Here is a 21,493-nt window from a genome sequence, read left to right as displayed (position 1 = left end):
AAAGAATATGGGCTAGCATTCTATCCTACAAGTTCTCCCATATAATTACGAAGACGGTAAGGAGGAACAGAGCATTTTTGGGGTGCTGTGCTAGATTTGATCTGTTCCATCTTCCTATATGTGTGTCCCGATGACGCCACCACACAACCCATGGGGTTCCCTGCCTTTCTATATCTCTCTTATATTTGGGGGAAAGCAGCATTCAAGTGGTTTAAATACAGAATTGCACATACACTGCCCAGCCTACAGGGTTTGGAACTAGGGAAAGAATTATAATTATAATGCTCCCTGAAGACAAAATATCTTGCAGCTGAAGGGTTTACTTCAGTTAACAGGCAGCAGTTTCATAAGAATAATCACTGTAGAACTAACACACACACACACACACAAACACACAGAGCACATCCTCTTCTTCGCATTGTACTTAAATCACACTGAAATATCTTTTTGACTTTCATTAGGAAACTGCAGCAGCTATCCAGTTTTCCTTCCATATCACAAACCAATTTATGTTAAATCAGCCTCCATGTCCTGAGATCACAAATCAATTTGTGTTAATTAAATAGCCCTGTAAAGTCGGTGGCTTGAGGTCTTTCCTACGCACTTTGGCACTGTGGTGTTACAAATGAATTTGTCATGTCAGCCGGGCTGTTTCAAATCAAGAGGCAAGTTAGTGTTTGTATAATTGCAGCAAATGCCACTGTCCAGAATAATGCAATGTTCTGGAAGCCAGTTCAGTGCTCTTCATTCTCTGTTTGCTTCAGCTTGCTCAGGCATATGACAAACAAGGAGCCTGGGCCTGCCCCCACTCTCAAAAAATATATATTATGCAAGTCATGCTGTGCAGCATCCTCAAATGAATTGCACTTCTAGTTTACAACAGCTTATCTATCCCAGGTGTAATCCTCTTCTTGTACTGCAAACCTGAGGAAGGGGATGCAAAGGGATGGCTTGACCAGAATTTCCATTGACCAGAATTTCCATTGCACCAGCCAAGGCAGGAGGGAAGTGATGGTGACAGGCTTGGCATCTCCTTCTCTGTGCAAATCTCCATCTCTACTCTTATGCACACTCATTAGGATTATTCTGCCCTTTCCAATATTTCACCATATTCATAGGTTCCCTTCTTTAAAAAGAAAGAAATTATTTATTCACAAACTGTTGCCACATACACATGATCTTAAGCAAGAAATGACAACTATACATGTCATAGGTATTTTCTAACTAAAACAAGCCCGTTGGCTCACCTGGTTGGGCTGTAAGTGATTATGGAACGTGAACAAGTCCCTTCTCCTCTTCTTTCTTAGCCACCTCTGGCATGATTATTGGCAGGGTCTGGATTGCTGCGTTCACCTTGGCTATTTTTGTTTTATGTCAATATAAGTGGTTCTTCATCCCCCCCCCCCTCAAAGACGGTCCACCTTGGGGAAATTAGAGGTTTAGTGCATCCCTTTCAGACTTGACCTTCAAGGTCTGAAAGACTGCAATGAGGGGGGAAAGAGAGAAAGATTCAGGCTGCCCTACATTTCCTGGAGATGTGAAAACAGCTGTTTACTAACTGTGAAGTCCAATAAAGCTGAGGCAGAAGTGTCCCGAGATGCAAAAGGAAGGAAGAACTATCTTGAAAATGTGGCACTTTTCTTGTCTCCATCATCTGAGGATCACAGGGCAGTTTGCAATATAAAAACACAAAAATGCACAACGTAGGAACAAACAAAATGATAATCCCTCTGCACAGTATAAAAGGCCATGGATTCTTTAGTCAAAGGCCTAGGAGAAAATGAATGCTTTTGCCTGGTGCCTAAAGATATGTAACGAAGGCAAACCTCCCTGGGGAGAGCATTCCACAGATGGGAAGCCACTGCAGAAAAGGCTCGTTCTCATGTTGCCACCCTCTGGACCTCTCAAGGAGGAGGCACATGAAGAAGGGTCTCAGATGCTTGCAGGGGCTGGGTCAGTTCATATGCCACATAAGTGCAATCACAGAAGAAGTATTCCCTCTAGCATGCCAGAGTGCCTATATATATTCTTTGTATTCTACAAACAAACATATTTCCCAAGCGTTGGAAAGTGCCTTGTTTTCCCAAAACGACCCCATCCACACTACAAGAAGGAAGTACCAGCAGTCTTGGCAGAAGGTCAAGATTTGGAGAAATATAAAAACCATTGGCTGGGTTGAACCCTGAGCATGACCATTCCACAGTGTAACACTTGTTAAAAATTAGCAATATTTTTAAACAAAGCATATTTTGATTGATTTAACAAATTAATTGGCTAAAAATTTCAGTCCCAGTTGGAAGCAATTTGCATGTCACTTTTGGATGGGTTTTCTAGATGGGGGAATGGCCAGCACATGGTTGTGTGTGTATGAGCGAGAGAGAGGAACAGTCATAGGAGCATTTGAACATCATTGTGGTCACACCATGGTAAAGCTAAGACTAGGGCTGGAGGTGTTTGAAAAAGTGGCAGTGGCACTTATCTGAACATGTACCTGGCAAACCAAAAGCCTGCAGGATTTCTTGTTTCAAAAGTCTTTACCATCTGGCAGAAGACAACCAGCAAAGGGATCACCCAATCTTTGTGGGGGTAAAGTGTTCCATAGCATTGGAGCAGCTATTGTGAAGGCCCTACCTCATGTCAAACCAACTCTTCTCCCATAGACGAGAGGAGAAAAGGTCCTCTCCACCCAGTTTTTAATGAGCAGATAGGCAGTTTCCTCTGGTATCCTGGACCCAGGCCACTTCGGACTTTAAATGCAATTAGCAACACTTTGACTTGCACCCAGAAACATATTAGTAACTGGTGCAGAGATGGTTTCATATGGTCCTGTGGTTTCCTCTGACATTGGCTCTATTCCAGTCATTCTTCTCCCCCTCCTTGCAAGGAATTGCTGTAATGCATGGGGAGAACAGGGGCAAGGCTGTTAACCCTGCCCTCTCCTTCCTGCACCTCCCATCTACATTTCTGCCGGCCCCTCCCTGAATTGGGAGCTGGAATTCCATTGGAGGGACCTTTCGCTACTCAAGTAAGCTCCCTGCTTAGAATCTGGAAAATATGGGTTCTAAATTGCATGAGGAGCCTGTTGGAGTAATGGTAGTCTCTCTGCTACAGAAGCTGAAGCCCTCAGCACTTGGGGGGGGGGGCGCTGTAGAAATAGTGGCAGGAGAATATGGGAAGGCCTCACATAACAGTATTTGTATGATGTGTGAAAGATAAAATGACTGAAGTAGGTCTATCTTTGCTGCTGGATCAAGTACAGTTTCCAAAGAGTCTTCACAAAGTGAACTCCTTGTAAACTCATTTCAATAATTTAACTCCCTCCGCCCCGTGCATTACAGAGAACTAGAGTAAACCTAATTCATCGTCACTTCAGGGTTTTGAGACAGCAGAGACCCTCAGGTAGTGATCTACAGGAGAAGGCTATTTTCAGTGAGATAGATTTCAAATGGCAATATATATTGCTGCTGCTGAAAAACCCGAGACCCTTTTTTGTCCATTGTATTTTTCCAGGAACCAACCTGTTCATGACATCTTGGATTATGGTTCTGATTTAAGGAGAGACACAGATCCGGCAATACATTTTGCTGCACATCAGATTCTAAAGTTCAGGAGAGCCATAAAAAAAAAATCTAGAGTGATGGAGATGAACCTTGGTTATGAAAGCCAGGCGATGAGTAATGAGTGACGTCAGTGCCTAGGTGGCAGACTGCTAAGTGAATTGCCTCTACCCAAGGCTGCCTTATTTGGTATATGAAAGTGCCTTCTCTAAATAGCATGAAATGGAGATTTCCAGCAGCTTGTAATTTCATAATGTATGCCTAATTTAATAGGAGGGGAATAATATTTGTTCATTTAACTGCCTTTCCCCCATCACACCAGGAGACATGAGCAAATGGCACATATGTAGATAATACTTTAAATACAACAACCTTGGATGTAGCATGAAATGAGTTGAGGAAGGACTGCAACTGCATTCTCTGCATGCAGGAGGTACTTTAAAGCCCTAAACAGCCTCGGCCCAGTATACCTGAAGGAGCATCTCCACCCCCATCGTTCTGTCTGGACACTGAGGTCCAGTGCCAAGGGCCTTCTGGCGGTTCCTGCTCCTGTTCGGTCCCTGCTCCTGCCAACCTAGCAGTTTGAAAGCACGTCAAAGTGCAATTAGATAAATAGGTACTGCTCCAGTGGGAAGGTAAATTGTGTTTCCGTGTGCTGCTCTGGTTTTGCCAGAAGTGGCTTAGTCATGCTTAGTCATGATGGCCACATGACGGCCTCCGTCCTGTATACCTGAAGGAGCATCTCCACCCCCATCATTCAGCCCGGACACTGAGATCCAGCGCCGAGGGCCTTCTGGCAGTTCCCTCATTGCGAGAAGTGAGGTTACAGGGAACCAAACAGAGGGCCTTCTCAGTAGTGGCGCCCACCCTGTGGAACACTCTCCCTTCAGATGTGAAGGAAATAAGCAGCTATCCTATCTTTAAAAGACATATGAAGGCAGCCCTGTTTAGGGAGGTTTTTAATATTTAATGCTGTATTGTTTTTAACACTCAATTGGGAACCACCCAGAGTGGCTGGGGAAACTCAGCCAGATGGGCGGGGTATTATTATTATTATTATTATTATTATTATTATTATTATTATTACATGACCTGGAAAAACTGTCTGTGGACAAACGTTGGCTCCCTCAGCCAGTAAAGCGAGATGAGCGCCGCAACTCTAGAGTCGTTTGCGACTGGACTTAATTGTCAGGGGTCCCTTTACCTTTATTCATGGATATGCTGTCTCTAAAAATAGACAATCCATTTAGCTATTATGGCAGAGTTGGGATGGAAGAGGTGAGAGGGGCTTTGCAGAGATGACTCTAAGGAAAGGCATCATGGGAATGGCTTGGAATCCCATTCACACACTTTTTAGAGGAACCAGCATCCCTGGCTAGGGGTGTGTGAAGAAGGAAGATGCTAGCTGCATTTGGGCAGTGATATGGCAGGTCCCCAGGTGTTGCATAATTTCATCACAAAGTTTTAAATGTCACGGGAGATTTAACCTTCAGCTGCTGGTGAATAAGAGAGCTTGAAGGCCACAATGTGTATGAGCCAAAAAGCAATCTTCCCTTCCCTTTCCCTGACATTGAAAACTTTTTTCAAAAAAACCCTTCAGTCTTTTTCTGGACTGCTTTTATGTTTTGTTAGACCTGTAAAAGGCACTTTACATTTTTAGCCTCTGGAGTTGTATTGAGGATGGATTTTGCAGATGAAGGGGAAAATGTGTGAGCAGCGGCAAGGAAGTTGATGGGAGTCATTGATCCACTCCTTTTTCACAGGGACCGCATGGCAGACTAACCAGCAGTGATTGACAAACTGGAAAATCAGTTATGAGGAGGGTGAAATATGGATAAAATGCTGCCTTTCAGCTCCGTGTAAGAAGGCAGTATTCACCCACAACCTGGGAGAGTCTTGAGTCTCCAGGGGTTTTCAGCTTGCTGTTTCTTAGAGCAACATCTGTACTTAAAAGATGAATATTACAGATGAGATATATGATTCTGTGTGGATGAAATGCAAGCCTGCCACGCTGAGATTGAGAGCCTGAATAAAAGCCACTAGCACCAAAAGAAGCAAACATTAGCTAATCTTCTTATTTGTAAAGGCACTCACAAAGTTCTGGGACTAACCTTTCTGGTTTCAAAGGCAATAATGTTGCTTCGATGTGAGCAAGTATCTCAAAATGAGGAATTTGCATAGGAATACAAAGCAAACACTTTCAGAATTATTAGATAAGTCTCATTATGCAACACATCTTGATTGCTAGACTTTTTAGGGCACACGGAACTTTATGGTCATTTGTTGTTCTTGCAGATCCTCCTATGAAATAGACCAGCGTTTCCCAAACTTGGGAAACTCCAGCTGTTATCGGATTACAATTCCCATCATCCCTGACCACTGGTTCTGCTACTTTGGGGTGACGGGGAATTGTAGTCTGAAAACAGCTGGAGTTTCCCAAGTTTGGGAAACACTGAAATAGATCATTAGCCTAATTTAGAGATGTGGAAGTAGGGAAAGTTGGAGGAATTTAAGAAGATCCTTGCTGGTCAGGTCAAAGGCCTATGTATTCTAGCATCTGTTACACCACATTCTGTGGTAGAAATTCCATAGTTTAATAACTGTGCACTATTTCTGTCAGGACCAAATGGTGTTTTTTAAAAATTGATACTTCATTGAATTTTTTCCAATTATAAAGCAAATTATATTACACAACTGTGTAAAAGGAAAAGAAAAACATTATATGAATATATACAAACATATAACCAAATGTTAATTGCTCCACATTTTAATAATTTTAACAACCCTCACATTTTTCTAATGTATTTTGTCTTCAGTAAGATTTGTATGCATTCAAGATGCAGCTTCCCATCTCACCTTTGACAGGGTAATAAAAGTAGTAGTAGCGGTAATAGTAGTAGTAGCAGTAATAGTACAGTGGTACCTCGGGTTAAGTACTTAATTTGTTCCAGAGGTCTGTTCTTAACCTGAAGCACCACTTTAGCTAATGGGGCCTCCTGCTGCTGCCATTCTGCTGGAGCACGATTTCTGTTCTCATCCTGAAGCAAAGTTCTTAACCTGAAGCACTATTTCTGGGTTAGCGGAGTCTGTAACCTGAAGCATAAGTAACCCAAGGTACCACTGTAGTAGTAGTAGTAGTAGTAGTAGTAGTAGTAGTAGTAGTTATTTATTACATTTGTATACCACAGATATAATTGGCACCAATTATTTCCTCAGGTTTTATCAATGATGCTCACATGAACCCCCTTTCCTTATTGCAACTTTAAAGTAATAAGCTCAGATGACAGCTTCAAAAATAACTGAACATTTTATGCACCTAAGCTTTTCCGAGCTGCTGAGTTATAGAGAAGTAGCAAATGTGGTGCGTGTGTGTGTGTGTGTGTGTGTGTGTGTGTGTGTGTGTGAGAGAGAGAGAGAGAGAGAGAGAGAGATACGTCTATCTGCTCCCCAGTGTTATAATAATAGTAACAGTGATTTGATTTACTACAGAGGACTCTTCATAGAGCACAGTGAGTGATGGGCCATCCATCCTATTTGTAAGCTGAGGAAGACACAACTCCCCTTGCCTGCTAGGCTATCAAGCTGGTTTGAAGAATTAGCTGATAGCAGCGTTTTGTTTAATCCAGCCTTTGGTCCTTCCCACTTCATCAGTTGGCAGAGATGAGCAAGACCGACGCTAGCATATATATCTAGGGAGGGGACGTCATTCATTGATTGTAATCCATTATCTAGGGCTTCCATATGTCATTCTGTGATGTCCTCGGATGGTCGCATCATCAAAAGAAAGTTGCTTTGATAATGGGGTGCCACGTGGAACAGAAAAATGAGTTACAACAAAGGATTTTAAAGGCTGCTCCAAGGAGGTTTAAGAGTGAAGAGGGAATTTTATTTGTATAGGAAGTTGGAAGGCAAAAAGAGAGAGAGGCTTTCATGAAGCTTAGGAGAAAATGAAGGGTGAGAAGGGAAATGAAATTGCTTGGGTAGACCATCAAAGCGGCATAATATTGCTGATGTGTGACATTTGAAGAAAAGCATACTTTCTGTTTGGAAGAATAGGTTTTCATAATTCGTGCGCTTTCCCTAAATTTGCATTAGCTTAGCCTGGAAGCCCAAGGCCGGATGCCAAAGAGAGAAAGTGCTGCAATTGTGACATTCTGCAGTACCTTTTCCCTTAACGAAGTTTAAGGCTGCTTTGGGGTTGTTTCTTTGAGTTACTGGTCTATCACAACCTGAAGGCTCAGGAGGGAGGCCTTCCTCCTGTCCCTGTTTGCCTGCTTGGAGAGCTAAGCAAACCTACAGTGATAGCAAGGAGAAGCAGCAGCAAAGGCCTCAAGAGTTTTATCACCCAGGGTATGAAGGCTATCTGTGGTGAATATTAGTTTGGCTCCAAGGTAATTCACTGGCCAATATTGGCAATGGCTATTTCAAAACAATCAGTTTTCTCCATGGCACAAACTTTTACCTCAGGTTTCATCAAGGATGCTGCTTTAAAGAATGTTATGCGTTGTTACTGAGGAAGTTAAGAAGCTTGCATTCTACACGTACTGTGTGTTTCAATGATGAGTCATGGAAGGGTAGGTTGTATTCAGCCAAGCAAGCTAACCGCTTTATAAGCTCCGCAGGAATCCTTGCTAAATATTCATTCTCTTCAACAAACACCTCCTTAGCTATGATAGGGCTGGCCAGCAGGAGTCACAACTAATTGCTCATTCCACTCTTATTCTTATTTTATGCTGTTTCTTTGTATCAAATAAAGATGTGCAACCGCTTTAAAAACGAAGAGCAAGATGGAACTCTTGAAGATAGGAAAACATTTGTTTTGGGCTTGTTTCCATAATCCAAGGATGCATATGTTATTGACTTGGGCTTACAATTTACCCAAATAGCCTTGATATCTTTGGGGCAGCCAGGGTGGAGCTGCAAATCCCATCATCCGCAGCCAACATGGCTAATTGCCAAGGATGATGGTCCAAAACATCTGTTGTAGAGTGGGCTGGGCAATAAATTACATAGTTCAAAATTGGCATTAACACTTTATTAGCAGAAACACGATCTTCACACATTTGGCTGAGTGTCAGGCCTAATGAGCACAGCAGCTCATTCCCTGTAGATCTTACTCCATGAAACCAGTTACTCCATGAAACTAAAGGTCCCCTCCTCCCCACAGCCATTTAGGTCTCCTCCTCTCTGGGGCTTTTTCCAGGCAATTGGAGACTGCACCTGCAATCCCCTTGTCTTTGCTCCTCCTGTCGCTTGCCTCTTCTGGTACCGGGAGTGGGGGGAAGGGGAGGTTGTCATAGCAGGGGAATGACTCATGTGACTTGTCACCAGCCTGACTCATCTCTGCCTCTGGGCTTTCCTCCTCTCATTCACCTCAGCTTCTGCCTCTGATCCTGAACTTCTCTGCCACAGACTCTCCCTGCTCACGAAGCCTTGCTATCCCCTTTAGCTTCCAGTACCTCCTCCCAGTCTCTGAGCCTTCTTGCGTGCAAGCAGGAGGGGGCAGGGATCTCTCAGGCAGCGCAATGCCTCCCTTCCCATCGGAGCAGCCCCAATCCCATTCCTACTTGTGTGCAAGCAGGAGGGGGTGGGGATCCCTCAGCTGGGAAGGGAGGCTTTCATTAGATGAAATCTGGGGACATTCTGGGGATGGAATTTGTCTGGGGACTTATTTGCAAATCCGGAGACTGTCCCTGGGAAACGGGGACATCTGGTAACCCTACACGAAGCCTTGTTATCCCCTTCAGATTCCAGCTCCTCCTCCCAGTCTCTGAGCCTTCTTCACCAGCTGGTTCTCCCACCATTCCTCTGTGTCCAACCTGTTCATAACAACATCTAGAGGGCACCATATTGACTACCCATTGTGGTTCCCTCCAAATGTTGTTGGACAACGACGCCCTTTTGCCCCTGACATCGTGGCCATCAGCAAACTTCATTTTATTGATGCCAATAGTTTCTGAAATCTGAACTGAAACTACTTTCTCGGCTGAGATTTTGATTGCTCTAAGCCACTTTTCTGATCTTGGCTTATCCTTTCTGACTCTCCTTTTCCACCCCTTCACTTCTGTATTTGTTTATCATGTATCTCTATTATGTTGCTCTTTTTCCAAAGGATTCAGTGCACATGGGGAAGGTGGCAAGTTTATCTGTGACACATGCACAAAATTACTTCAATGGAGGCTTTTTAGCACAGAAGTATCAAACAGTGGACTTGTTTATTACTGTGGAGGCAATCAAATAATTTAATCTACCATGTTTGCTTCCTCTCCTAGACAACCAAGAGAACAACTTTAATGCACTTAATCTTTGCAAGTGAACAACAATGTCAAGAAAGGGAAAATTAATTTACTTGATTCAGTCCTTGTACAAAAGCAGTAGCTGAATGTGAAAATTGAAAAGCCACCAGAGGGGTGGTGTGTTTTTTTGGTGTTAAGAGTTTATTTGCCAAATATTTCTTTTCTCCTCGGTGTGCTTTTGAAGGCTTTAATGTTTAAGGTGTAGAATGGTGGAGCTTAGCATCATAATCCATGAGTGACATTTAAGAAATCTAAGATGTGCTGATGAACACAATTTATTTGAAACTAGAGATGTCAAGTCCCAGAAAAGAACTTCAGGGACTCATTAAAACCCACCTTAAAGAAGAGGCAAGTTCTGGAATTATTTCCCTATTGGATTAAAAACCAAGCAGGATAAAAATTACTGGCTCAGTTCCTCCCTATTGAATGTACTGGAGCTATGTCACTCATTATATTCAATTTGGACCAGCGTTGGGGATTTGGACCAGGGTAGGGGAAGTACACAGGGATGCGAATGGTGCGGTGGTATAAACCACTGAGCCTTGGGCTTGCCAATCAAAAGGTTGGCGGTTCGAATCCCCGCGATGGGGTGAGCTCCCATCGCTCAGTCCCAGCTCCTGCCAACCTAGCAGTTCGAAAGCACGCCAAAAAGTGCAAGTAGATTAATAGGTACCACTCCGGCAGGAAGGTAAATGGCATTTCCATGCGCTGCTCTGTTGTCGGTGTTCCCTTGCGCCAGAAGCGGCTTAGTCATGCTGGCCACATGACCCAGAAAAACTTTCTGCGGAGCGGACAAACATCAGCTCCCTCAGCCTGTAAAGAGAGATGAGCGTCGCAACCCCAGAGTCGTTTGTGACTGGACTTAATTGTCAGGGGTCCCTTTACCTTTAGGGGAAGTACATCTCTCATGGGAGACCTACAACAACTTTTATCAACCCCCATGCAAAGTAATCACTGTGGCAGGGGGTGGACATTCGTAGGAGGAAAAGACTTCCCATACGGGTCTTCTACAGGGGGTTGCAATGTCTATTTTCCTCTCTCTCTCCACCCCCCCTCGCTCTTGCAGCATCTTTTACCTGTTCCCCATGCAAAATAATGGAGAAAGTCAGTCAGTCAGTAGAGTGGTACCTTGGTTTACAACCATAATCCGTTCCGGAGGTCCGGTTGTAAACCAAAGGAGGTCCGGTTGTAAACCAAAACAGGTTGTAACCCAAGGCATGCTTTCGCCAATGGGGCCTCCCCCCCAAAAAAATTGGTTGTAATAAAAAGGGGGTTGTAATAAAAAAAGGGGACACGTACTTCCGAGTTTGATGTGGTTGTAATCCAAAACGGTTGTAATCCAAAGTGGTTGCAAACCAAGGTACCACTGTATAGCATAGAAGGAAAGCTCCTGTTTCCTCAGAGCAGGGCGGGGTGAATTTTACAAGCCCTTGAACAGGCTTGGAAAAATTAGCTGAGGTAATTTCTCGACACCCCCCCCTCCGAGGTAATTTCTCAGTTACTCTGAAGGGCGCTTTGGAAAGCTCACGTATTCCAATTTGAAGCCAAAGGTTCTGGGAGTTAACGTCATTGGTTATGATGATGGTGGTGAAGCTGCTGTCTTGGGGAAATGCAGCAATTGAAAAGGTCTACAAATCTATAAAAGTAAATAAGTGAAATGATGTTGAATATCAAAGCTATCATTAAAATAAAGTTTGAGGACTCCAGAGAGCACAGTTTCATGTGTCCCTTTTTAAAGATACAAAAATCGTGTTTTCTCCGTGCATTTACTTATTTAGGATTGCTTATTCCATGAATGCAGAATTACTGTATTGAAAAATGAGCATGCACAACCAGAAATTTGGGGGAGGAGACCAATAGTAGCTCATGTGCTGTATGCGCTTCATTGCAAACAGAACACAAACATCTTCAATTGAAGATATTCTCTCTCATACGCTCCATGTGTATCAAAGCCTTCATACATTTAGGAGAATAGAGAAACTCTCTTAGTTCTGCAAATAAAATTGTATAAAGTGTTGTTGTTTTTTTAATTTCACATCTCTACGGGCGCTGGGTTCTCTGACAATTTTACAGCAACCTCATATTTCAGAGTGGTATATACTGTTCCTGTCTCCTGAGAGATGGTTTTCTTTTCACAATAAATGTTTTAAATCCTTTTTTCTTTTCAGCAACTAAACTGCTGGCTGTTTGATACTCCTACTTTCAAAATGTATTTTGACGGTGGGGTTTTGTTTTCGCTCTAAAACACACCACAATCTTAGCATTGCGGAGCCTTTTTTTCCTCAGAGAGTTGATCCAAAACCAATAAATTCTGCTAAGGAGAAAAAAGCCACTGGAACCTTTGCAGTTAAAATACAATGCGGTTCATTGACTGACATATCCCCACTGACTTGATGGGGATTGCCTTCATTAAAAAACACACACAACTAATCCAGATCTTGTTAACTAGTTTCTGCTGCGGTGTGTGTGTGTGTGTGTGTGTGTGTGTGTGTATGTGTGTGTGCCTCTTTGAAAAAACCAAATTGGAATTAGCTATATTTCCTCCATCAGCTTTGTACAACGAAGATGTTAATAGCATGCTATTGCCATTTGTTTCCAGGCTAAAGAAAAAGTCACAGTCTATCGATATTTCTGCATCAAGTTATGAACCTCTGGCACCTGCCGCTCAACATGCAATGCAACCACCTAAGCCGCCGCCTGTCACAAACACAGCTACACCCGAGGAGGAGCAGAACAACACTGCGAATACGCAACGGCGCAACCCGCGGAGGGGCGAGCTGAAGAGATACTACACCATTGGTGAGCCAAAACACATACACCATATTTCCCCTTAAAAACGTGTAATCTCCTTCAGTGAAGGAAAGCTCTTGCTGTGGAACAATCAATCACATGTTCATTGATTGGGTGAATCAGAGCTGCTGGGTTTTCTGTTGTTCGGTGCAGGTTGTTTTCTCATCTGCTGTGGGCATTAAGAGTTTGCCCTTATGCAGGTCACTTCAGTAAGAGATATAGGAGTGCCTTGTCATTGCTTTTAGTTTTGTGTTGTTGTTTTAAAAAACATTCAGTTCTGTGGTCTATGACTTCCTATCGCCACCGTTGTTACTGTTGTTGTTCTCCTTGCTGTTCCTTAGCAATACATTCCAGTGCTGTCCAGGGTTGTAAAGACTGCGGAGAGAATAATTGGGTGCACTCTTCCCACCTTAGATCAAATCTATGCTTCCAGGTGCCATAAGAAAGCTGCAGAGATAGTGCAGGATAGTGCGCACCCCAGAAATGATCTCTTTCAGCTTCTGCCTTCTGGAAGAAGGTACAGGGTTATAAAACTAGGAAACAGTTTCTATTCAAATGCGATTTTGGTTTTAAACGCAGTGTAAGGTAGTATCTATGGGAGTATATTGTATTTAATTATGGGGTATCAGAGTATTTAGGGGGCTAACCAGGCTGGGATAGCTGGGATAGCAGGCTTGCTGGTTTTTGAATGTCTGATGTAGATTTTTTCAATTTCGTTGTTCTCTATGGGACAATGACAATAAAGATGATCGTATTGTAAAGGGAGCAGTAGTGATTACAAAAAAACAGAACAAGCAATGTGTGTCTCTCTCTTGTCTCAGGGTAGTGGTTGCTGGCTTAAAATGGTGTTTGTCTGGTTCTGATCCTCTTCATGGTTCTTTCCTGACCTCTTTTTATGGAATTATTTCCTATTCTTTGCTCGTCCGGAGATCCCTGCACAGATCCCTGGTTCATTGCTGGGGATCTGGGGTCAAGATGTTCCAAGACATGTCCACCTACAGAACTGCCCAGTTGTTGTCCTTGCTGTTGTCCTCCATCAACTGAAAGTGTGACTTCCTATATACCCAATATATTGCATGGGGAGTGCACTGGTGGTAGGAAAGCTCTCTTGTCAGGGAAGGACCACAGTTCTGAAGCATAACATCTGTTTTGCCTGAAGAAGGTCCCAGTAGACTCCTGCCTAAGACCCTGGAGAGCCTCTGCCAGTCAGAGTAGAGAATGCTACGCTAGATATCCCAATGGCCTCACTCAGAATAAAGCACCTTCCCATGTTCCTGGGGAAATTTGTTCTCTTCCACTGATTCTTCTGATTCAGGGCAGTGGCGTAGCGTGGGTTGTCAGCACGGCAAGTAATTTGCGCCCCCTCTGCCCTAGGGGCAGAGAGCTGTGAGTGCGCCCCCTAGATGTTGCGCCCGGTGTAGCCGGCCCCCCCTGCACCCCCCACGCTACGCCACTGATTCAGGGACCCCAGAACCTCACGGCTCCTTGGACCACTGTTTTGACTTGTGTAGCAGGGTATGGCATCTGTAGAATCATTTTATTTGTTAAACATTAAACCACAATACTTGTGCGACTCCACATTCATTTTAGAATCGCCATAGTTATTAGGTCTCTGTTGTATTTTAACCTGGTGGTTCCCTCCAAACCTAGTCTCAAACATGGACAGAGGAGGTTGCTAATAAACTGTTCTCTGAAAGGCTCTCTGTCTTGCAAGCAGCATCCAACCTTGGTTAGTGCATCTCAGTGACCAAAGCAGACATTAGTCTTTAGTCTGGTAGTAGCTTGCAAGGCTTCTGCTTTGTCAACTGCCACTAAGATTCTGGTTGTCCCTAGCCCCGTCTCCCTGGCAGAGGTATTTATTAAATTTATATCCTGGCTTTCCTCCCAAAGGAGTTGATTACATCAGTATTCTTCAATACAGTGGGAGGTGAATCACCTGGACGCTCCCAGTGGCAATTTAAAGGAAAATTGGCTTTAAAAAATTATTTTGAAAAGTCAGGTATTCAAGTTGTTCTCAATGAAGCTGCCAAAGTTTGAAACAAGCTAAATTTCCTCGATTTCTTTTTAATAAACTTTTGTGCTAGTGTTTAAGCAAACCTTTAAGACCATGAAATGTTCAAAGAACTTTGCTTGAGCCATAAATGTGAGGTGCCATTTCAATACCAGCTGAGCATCCTTTATTACTTTAGGAACTCTGCGCTGGTAGAGAAATGTCCTGAGGTGCAACTGTACCTTAGTGGGAATTAGGTTCCAGCTTTTGCACAGAGCAATCATGAACGACAAAAAGTAATTTTTATTTTATTTTTGGTCTGGAGCCAGAAGTCTGCCTGGCACTGTGTGACAAAATTGCCAATCAACGGGAGCTGCTTTTTACCATTATTACATGAGGAACATAGATCAGTGTTTTGTAATGGGAGTCTATTTCCATTTCTGCAACAAATCCGAAAAACTGTCTGTCTCTGCAACTCTTATGAGCTAAATATCCATTGCTCTTATTCATGGGATATGTGTTGAAAGAGGGCTTGTTTTCTGCAGAGATTAAGAGGTGATCTCTGGTGACAGAAACACAAAGTGCCATATTCTCAGTTGTGGGCAACTGGGCCATCCAGGTTTCTGACTAATGGGCAAGCTTTTCTCCTAAGCACAAAGAAAGAAGTTACTGTATTTTTCAGTCTATAAGATGCCCCCATGTATGAGACGCCCCCTATTTTGGGGGACTCCGATTTAAGAAAATGGGGGGAGATGTATCTGTGTATAAGACACCCCCAAATTTTTGACAATATTTTTAAGGGAAAAAAACCTAGTCTTATACATGGAAAAATACAGTACGTATTTATGTGAGAGAAAGTAATGGGTGCCACTGATGTTATACATTAGACTAGAGGCTAAACCTGTGTCCTGAATCCACATGTCTGGCATATGATGAAATTCCCCAGAAGCTGCCTTCAAAATTACAGTCTATGTACTTCGTTGTACAGAACTTCATGTGTGATAATATCTGCATTGCCTCTGATGATGTGATCACCAACTACATGACTTGTCCATTGATTTCAGTGGGTCTGTGCTGAGCATGACTAACATTGGCCCATTTTTTTATTAGATTTATATGGTTGCCTAGCAATAATTGGGTGGCTTACAAACAAGACTTTATTTAAAAATATGGTGTTTTGTATTTGCCTTATTAATAAAAGGCTAATTCAGATCCAAAATATGTGTAGTGAAACAGGGTTAAAACCATTCCTTATCTATTTAACGTACCTTTTAAAATAATTCCTCCAAGTGCTCAGACTATCACCAAAACTTGTAAATTGGATTTGTATGGGTCAATCCATGCAAAGTTGACCGGATAACTTTGATGGAGTAATGCAGCAAGTCAAAACTAGAAGGAAGAGGTGGCCCTAACCAAGCATGTAACCAAATGCCTCTATCTGAAACCAGTGCTATTTCTCTGGAAGAAAGAGGTGCCGGAACTCACCATGAACGTCTCCCTTGTTCTCTTATAATGAGAGTTGCACCCACCTGAGAGGTGCCGGAACTGAGTTCTGACAAGTTCCTGCTGGAAAAAATCCCTGTCTGAAACCCTACAGGGTTGTTGCCAGTCAATATTGGGCAATACAGTGGTACCTCGGGTTAAGAACTTAATTCGTTCTGGAGGTCCATTCTTAAGCTGAAACTGTTCTTAACCTGAAGCACCACCTTAGCTAATGGGGCCTCCTGCTGCCGCAGCGCCGCCTGAGCACGATTTCTGTTCTCATCCTGAAGCAAAGTTCTTAACCTGAGGTACTATTTCTGTAACCTGAAGCGTATGTAACCCGAGGTACCACTGTACTGCAGTAAATGAACCAATGGCATGACTCAGTATGAGACAGTTCCCTCTATGCAAGATTCTTTGACATCTGAATCCACATTGAAGGTTTAATTGAGAGTAGGAAGTTTGAATGCCTAAAGCAAGTGTATATTGACTAATGTGCGCACCTCAGCAGATTTTGTGGATTGGTGGTAATTAGTGCTTTGAACCCAAGTGTTTGATGTGTTTAGGCTCTTTAGAAACTTTTAGCAATTTCCTGCATTTGAGATCCTGCTGAAACCCCCGTTTATTCAAGGAGTTTTATGGCTGTTTCTCCTTAAGGTGTAAAAAGTGAAGGTTATTAATTGGCAAATGGGCCAGGGCTTCGTTTTTCAAAAGAGAAGGAGGCATAAAGATGGCAGTGAAAATGATTTGTTTTACATAAAATGCCAAACTGCATAATTATATGTTTCCTTACTCTTAGCAAATCTGTAAGCAGCCTTGCGCAGCTGCCTAATCGCTTCTCTGCCTAATATGTGAGCAGTTCCCAAGAGACAGCGTCAACCCAAAATGTGACATTCTGTCTTAAATCTTTGTTGATAGACTAGAAAGCAGAGAATTAAGCCTTAGCTGTAAGGTTCAGCCACCACATCTGAAACGCTTAACAGCTCCCTCATGTAGTAGCATATATCTGTCTTGGTTTTTGTGGCTTTTTATATGCATTTTACTGCGTGTTATGACGGGCTTGCGAACTGTGTTGTATCACTGCTGAAAGGAGGATAAGCAGTGAAATATAGGATGCCATTGGTTGGAAAGAGAAGTCAGCTCCTGGAATATATTTACAAATGCTTCTTATAGATTTCCCATTCCTGGCTAGTGAGAAGAACATGGAAAACTCCTAGCAAGACAGTAGCTTTGAAACCATTGAGTCTAGTTGTTTGTTGTCTTAATATCATTAGTTCATGATGGGGTTCAAGGTGCGTACATAGTGGATCGATGTTGCTTCCCATCCTGGCATTGATGAGACCCAGACTTCCTTATCTTCCACAAGGGGAAAGGCCGTCGTAGCTGAGTGGCAGAATACTTATTTTCCATGCAGATGTTAGTTTCTGTTTGCCACTGTGCAGTGCTTTGGAGTCGCAAGACTCTGTTTTGCATTCCACACATTCCCCACCATTGGAAGTCTCACCGGAGATGGGAGACGGATGTGACGTTATTGGTTTGCTGTTCCTTTGTTTTTCAGTTGCTCTCTGCTCTCACAGAGAGAGGATGTGTTTTCTGTCTGCGTAGTAAGAAATAAAGCACAGCGATGTAGCCATAAATCTCATCACTTCTGCGTGCTGCTTTGATTCACTGCTGAATGGGGATGTGCCTGGAGCCTCATCAAAGGCTCAGGTCATTAATCACGTTGGAGGGCGATTCCGGAAGATGGGCTTTATCAGCTCGGTCGCAGCAGAGATTCCGACAGCAGAAGCTCCCAGGTTCCATCCTTGGCACCTCTTAGGTAGGAATGGGAGACTTCTGTCTGAAACCCTGGAGAGCTGCTGCCAGTCAGTGTCACCCATACTGAGCTAGGTGGGCAAATGGTCCGACGTGGTATCAGGCAGCTAGGCACAAGGGAAATGAACCACCTTCTTCCCTTCGGTGTGTGATTTAATTCACAAGATGTTGCACAACCAAAGTGTTATGCAGCCTCTGTTCATGGTTTTTCACAGTGATGATGATGGTGATGATGATGATGGTGAAGATTTATTTATACCCCACCCATCTGGGGCTGAGTTTTCCCAGCCACTCTGGGCTGCTCCCAACAGAATATAAAAAAATACGATAATAATAATAAATAATAATAATAATTTTTTAAAATTTACATCCCGCCCTCCCCAGCCGAAGCCGGGCTCGGAGCAGCTAACAACAATAAAATGATACAACATTCTAAAATCATTTCATTATAAAATTAATTCAAATCAGATTAATGGCAACCATTGGGCTAGAGTTCTGTGAGGATTGCATCAAACATTAAAAACTTCCCTAAACAGGGCTGCCTTCAGATGTCTTCTAAAACTCAGATAGTTGTTTATTTCTTTGATATCTGATGGGAGGGCGTTCCACAGGGCAGGAGCCACCACCAAGAAGGCCCTCTGCCTGGTTCCCAGTAACTTGCCTTCTCGCAGTGAGGGAACCGCCAGAAGGCCCTTGGCACTGGACCTCAGTGTCTGGGCAGAATGATGGGGGCGGAGATGCTTCTTCAGGTATACTGCACCAAGGCCATTTAGGGCTTTAAAGGTCAGCAACAAAACTTTGAATTGTGAATGGTCTCAGATACCCCTGGTATACAAGCAAATCTTAAATTACTGGCTTAAATAACCAGGACATAAATTTAAAGAATAAAAATGGATTCCAACCCCTCCCCCCCAATTAGCAGAAATTAGTAATAATAACACGCAACGCACAAATATACAGTTGCAAGAATTATTTGGAGACAACATAACTGCTGAACTAGAGGTTGCAGTGTAAACATAGGCCCTACCATTGTATACCCAGATGCATACCCTTCAACATTTCTCTGATGAGAATAGGGACATTCTCAGGAAAAGCGGGACATTCCAGGATGAAATCAGAAACTGGGATGGCTTCTGTTAATCTGGGACTGGCCATGGAAAATAGGGGCACTTGGAGGGTCTGCAGATAGCATAGTAAAGTGGAGGAAACACACACACACACACACACACACACACACACACTTACCATCTTCTAGCACTGAGTTCTTCATACAGGAGGCAATGATGTAGTTAACAACTGTCTCACTAATTTAACTAGGCCAGCAAGAGACTTGACATGAAAAGTTTACCTTCTTCCGACCTTGTTGGTACATTGTTCTCTGCCAGAAGCAATCAATGTCTTAAGATCAAGCAACATGGGCTAATCGTTACCATGATAAATGGATTAAGAAATTGCATTAACACATAGCGTAAGTAGCAGGTCCTCTGCCCCCACCAGTTGTCTCAACTGGATTTGCTTCTTCCTGGGTGGCATTAATTTGTGGCACGCTAATCCCAAACCACATGGTTAAGAGTCAATATTTATCGGATAATGAGCTGCATATTCAAACAGGTTCATGCTGGGCAAATGAGAGGAATAATTAAAGTGGACATCATCATTCGGCCCTCCAAAGCTAAGATGCATTTCAAATGGCAGTTTAGCAGAGTTTGCTTCTTGTGCTGTTCATGGCAGTCTGGAAATGTGCATGATAGTGCTTAAAACACACACACACACTCTGTAAATAAACTCTTCTTGCAGCAGTATTAATAAACCTCCTGTCTGCTGCCCTGTTTCAACAAGAGAGGTCAGTACACGGAAGCAGCTTTCCACTTGCATTGCTAATGGGGATCTGGATGCACATATCCACTTGCATTTTAATGTTTATCTGAGCTGCCTGCCTGCATCTTCTGCAGCAAAGTGAGACATGTATCTGTCTCCTAAGTCACTGCTGGGTACATGCAACTGGTTCCCTAAGACTAGTTTCATATAGCCAGTGAGATGTGTATCTACAGTCAACACAGAGTCAACCGCTAATCTCTCTCTGGTGGAAATACAGTGGTACCTCAGGTTAAGTACTTAATTCGTTCCAGAGTTCCGTTCTTAACCTGAAACAGTTCTTAACCTGAAGCACCACTTTAGCTAATGGGGCCTCCTGCTGCTGCTGCGCCGCCGGAACACAATTTCTGTTCTCATCTTGAAGCAAAGTTCTTAACCCGAGGTACTATTTCTGGGTTAGTGGAGTCTGTAACCTGAAGCGTATGTAACCTGAAGCGTATGTAACCCGAGGTACCACCTGTTGCCTCATAATCGTTATTTCCTGTGCTTTCTTGCATTCTATTAAACCATCAGCTGCCAGGGACCAAATGACTCTGCCAAGCACTGTAAGGATTTCTTCTGAGTTGGCATCTTTATCATCAGTTGGCTTCTATCCGCAACTCTTTCTGCCCACTCGGTGTCAAGGGAAGAGCCTCAGCCCTGGACAATGGCAACCATCAGCTGCTCTAGGACCAGCGGTGGTGCTCTACGATGGGACATTCATCATTAGGAATAGGTTCCCATTATTATACAGTATTATACAGTACAGATGGACCTCTAGATGTTGCTGAACTACAATTCCCATCAGCCCCAGCAAGCGTGCTTAATGGCAGCAGTAGTTCAGCAACAGCTGGAAGGCCAGAAACATCATATTGAAACAAAACGAAGCAGATAAAACCAGTGAAGAACAGAAGCTACAGTATAAACCATCACGCTGACTTCCATGAAGCTACTAACAGCCAAAGGCTTCATTCTGAAGCAGATGTCTATGGGACAGGCCTTCCTAAGGAAGAAGTTCTGGAGCCTCAGTGCCACCACTGAGAAGAACCTCTTCCATAAAAGAGGAAGATAACTTATTCCAAGGGACGCGGGTGGTGCTGTGGGTTAAACCACAGAGCCTAGGACTTGCCAATCAGAAGGTCGGCGGTTCGAATCCCCGCGACGGGGTGAGCTCCCGTTGCTCAGTCCCTGCTCCTGCCAATCGAAAGCACTTCAAAGTGCAAGTAGATAAATAGGTACCGCTCCGGCGGGAAGGTAAACGGTGTTTCCGTGCACTGCTCTGGTTCGCCAGAAGCGGCTTCATCATGCTGGCCACATGACCCAGAAGCTTTACGCTGGCTCCCTCGGCCAATAAAGCAAGATGAGTGCCGCAACCCCAGTCGGCCACGACTGGACCTAATGGTCAGGGGTCCCTTTACCTTTACCTTACCTTATTCCAAGTCAGGTCCATCTAGCTCAGTATTGTCTAGCTCAGTATGGGCTGAGCCTACCTGGAGATGCCAGAGTTTGAAGCTGGAACCTTCTGCATGCAAGGCGATTGCTCTACCACTGAGCTATGGCGTTTCCCAGGCAAACATTTTGGACACAAAAGAGGGATATTGTTGGTTATCTTAATAGCTCAGTAGGTTTATATTTAAGAACGTAACCCTCCATAACATAAAGGAAACCCTGAGAGAAAGGAGCACACACAACATATATTTATATTTGCT

At 43.5% G+C, this 21,493-nt stretch overlaps 1 protein-coding gene across 8 annotated transcripts in view; it reads left to right on the top strand.

The window, feature by feature from the left end:
- OXR1 (oxidation resistance 1) overlaps positions 1–21,493 on the top strand; it is a 236,097-nt gene that overhangs the window by 118,947 nt on the left and 95,657 nt on the right. For all 8 annotated transcript variants that reach the window (XM_083516645.1, XM_083516641.1, XM_083516644.1 and 5 more), the window contains one exon: positions 12,453–12,652. In XM_083516645.1, the coding sequence (XP_083372771.1) occupies positions 12,453–12,652 (200 nt within the window). The remainder of the gene's footprint in view (positions 1–12,452; positions 12,653–21,493) is intronic.

Source organism: Podarcis liolepis, assembly GCF_965112155.1.
Source record: "Podarcis liolepis genome assembly, chromosome: 8".
Classification (NCBI taxonomy): domain Eukaryota; kingdom Metazoa; phylum Chordata; class Lepidosauria; order Squamata; family Lacertidae; genus Podarcis; species Podarcis liolepis.
The sequence above is the reverse complement of the archived record's forward strand: the minus strand, read 5'-3'. Positions and strand labels throughout refer to the sequence as shown.